The sequence below is a fragment of the Micropterus dolomieu genome, unplaced genomic scaffold (genome assembly GCF_021292245.1).
Source record: "Micropterus dolomieu isolate WLL.071019.BEF.003 ecotype Adirondacks unplaced genomic scaffold, ASM2129224v1 contig_14456, whole genome shotgun sequence".
NCBI classification, from domain to species: domain Eukaryota; kingdom Metazoa; phylum Chordata; class Actinopteri; order Centrarchiformes; family Centrarchidae; genus Micropterus; species Micropterus dolomieu.
In genome coordinates, this window is record NW_025743442.1 from 10,903 (window position 1) to 13,785 (window position 2,883).

The 2,883-nt window shown below is 48.3% G+C and overlaps 1 protein-coding gene across 1 annotated transcript; it reads left to right on the plus strand.

The window, feature by feature from the left end:
* The first annotated feature begins 368 nt into the window (after positions 1-368).
* Positions 369-2,639, plus strand: LOC123966864. Its single transcript, XM_046042959.1, has 4 exons — positions 369-1,011; positions 1,094-1,244; positions 1,606-1,937; positions 2,223-2,639. Exons 1-4 carry the CDS (start codon positions 412-414, stop codon positions 2,637-2,639), a joined length of 1,500 nt encoding a protein of 499 aa, XP_045898915.1. The 5' UTR covers positions 369-411.
* Positions 2,640-2,883: the final 244 nt, after the last annotated feature.

Sequence of the window (2,883 nt, forward strand, 5' to 3'; positions counted from 1 at the left end):
CTGCTGGAGGACCACAGAGGCTATCGTGGCAGAGGTGACCCCTGGAAACCTGGCTAACACCAGTGCCTCAAGGACCAAGTTTAACAGAGACATAACCATCAAGTTAGACTTGTTCCACTGCATGCGGCGCTTTACCAGGGATTGTGTCTCAGAACATCATCCTCTGTTCAGCTCTTTCTGCCAGTTCCTCTCTGCAGCCTTCGTTGTTGTGGACCAGAGTGACCTCCAAAGGCTCAAGGAGGCATACACCTTCTGCAGAATCTCTCCTGCTAATCCCACCAAGCAGCACATACGAGAGCACTGCAGGACAAAGGTGCCACAGCCCAGAGAGCTGCTGCAGAGAGTTGAAGATGTCCTACATCACTTCCACCGGCAAAGGACACCAATGATGTGCTCCTCTTCAAGGCCTCCATGTTGAAGGTGTGGAGAATTCAGCGCATCCACATCCTGAGAGCCTGCCTGAGCGACCCTGAGGTCGGGGAGGGAATCCTCTACAGGTACGGTGGCACTTTGCAGCTCAATTACAACAAGGGCGAGGCAGCAGCTGTACCTGTTTGGATCCCTGTGAGGGGCACCTCTCAGCAGGAGGGCTTTCACTTTCACCAAGCCCAGTGGGTGACGGGCAACCGGGTGTCCAGTGAACTTTTCGAGGCCCAGGCCATGACTGGAGTGGTGCGTTGGAACTTCCAGAGGCTGGTGGACCTGAAGCAGCCTGGTGTGGAGCTGCCAGCTGCGTTTTACCCTATATTGATTGCCGATCTGAACACGTCTTCTTTAAATGTGACAGGGAATGCAAAATACCCAAGTCTGCAAGTATCAAACAGGGACACAGGGGAGAGATTTGGACTGCAGTATGTGGAGCCAGGCTGTCGTCCTGTTGTTTTGAACTGGGACAAGAACAAGGCACAGCCAAACTTCTCAGCTGCTGCAGCCATTGATACACAGCAGCAGTTCTCTGCCCAGGATGATGTGCATCACTGCCCTGCTTCTGTGGTGGACACAGACCTTCAGGTAATCCAGATTAGTCACTCAGTGTCAATTACAGACTGACCGACTGATAGACAACATCACTATATTTGATACTATATTTCAGGAGACCAGTGGCACCGTCCAGGATGACCAGGTTGGAGCTTTGCCGATCCTGTCTTTGCAGCAGTGCCCTGAAGCAGTTTCCCAGTCCCAGCCAACCTTCATGCCATCACCTGCCACAGCTAAAGCAGAGCCTCCGTCTTTGGTGGATACAGGTAATTCAAATAACCTACCATCCCTCAGAAAGTTATAAAAAGGCTCAGACACTTGGAGTTAATATCATGATAATCTAAATGAATATATTGTCCATTAACATTAATTAGTAAATTAGTTTATTTAGGAATTAAATACTATTAAACTGTTAATTTGTTATTTGTTTTACACATTTTTGGACAAACATGCCACATATACAATTCTTAACCCATCATGGAATTTTTAAAGTAAAATCTGGTTGTAAAGATCACTTTTCAACAGCAGCACTGTGCCAAACCATATTACAAGATGACAGTACATGTCACATTATGATTCCCCGGAAATTTGGACTAAACAATATAATAAGTGCGCTTTGTTTTTTAGACTTGCCAGGGGTTGCACCACTGCCTTTATCCTCCTCTCCACGAGCCACCCGCACTGGACCCATTAAGACAGGAGGCCTTATTCAAGTCCTGGACCACAGCCGGTGGACACAACCCATGAGAGCTGCTATCGACGAGCTTCTCATTAAACACCATGGAGCTAAAGGTCTCTTTAAGCAGGTGGATGCTGACTATGCTGCCATGGTACAGAGGGCGTGCACTGACCCCAACAGCCTTCTTCATCCTACCACATGCCAGCATATCTCCAGATATGTAAAACACCTGGCCAAGCTGAAGAACACCAGCTCCTCCCTCAATACCAGCCCGGAGAAGGTTTTGGAGACACAGCAGCTGTGTTAGAGTTTGACCACAGGCAGCCAAACGGTCAGTGTGCCTGTCACAACAATGCCTTCTGCAACTGTCAATCCTCCTCCTGTGGCGTTACTGAGCCGGGTTACAGTGGAGAAGATTGTGACAGAGATCTTGGAAAAGCAGCAGCAGCAACAACAGCAGCAGCAGCCACAGCAGAAGAGGAAGATGACCAGGAACTGTTTAGCTTGTGGACAGCCAAAGTCGCGGTATCTTGGGGATGGCTCTTCACTTCATTTTTTCTTTCAGACCAAAACAGTAAAGTACTTTTACTGCTCCACAAAGGTCTTTAAGACCTATGCAGATGAGGGCCTCAAGAACCCCAGGATGTCTTTTGAAGACTTTGCTGCCTCTCCGTTTTTTAAGCGGGAGCTGGAGGCTGCCAAGCAGAGGGGAGCTGAGTGGAAAAAGGTGGCAGAGGAGAGGGCAAAGAGGAAGACAGCAGTGCAGCTGCCAACAGGTCGCCTCTGCAGGTTCTGTCACCAGCCACTTAAGCAGGGACCTGACAGCCCTCATGTTCACACCAGCTTCCCCAAGGTGCCAGGGAAGTACATCTACTGCCCCTCCATAGTGTTCTCCCTGTACAAGGCACAGGGCATGGTCAAGAAGATGACCTGGGTGGAGTTTCTAAAGTCTGACTTTTACGAGGCTGAAAGGGACAGATAGATGGGTTGCAGAGGAGAGTAACTGACAGCTCACCCACCACCTACATACCCACCCTCTCTCACACACACAAAACTGTATATTGACAAGGGTCTGATCTTTTCATAGCCAAATTATTCAAATGTTTTATTTTAGTTCAATTCAACTTTATTTACCGTCACTCAATTTCTGGTCTGTGTCATGCCATCATCATCAGTACCTTATAGACATTATATATAGTGTCCCTGTTATACTTAAGTCTTGGATA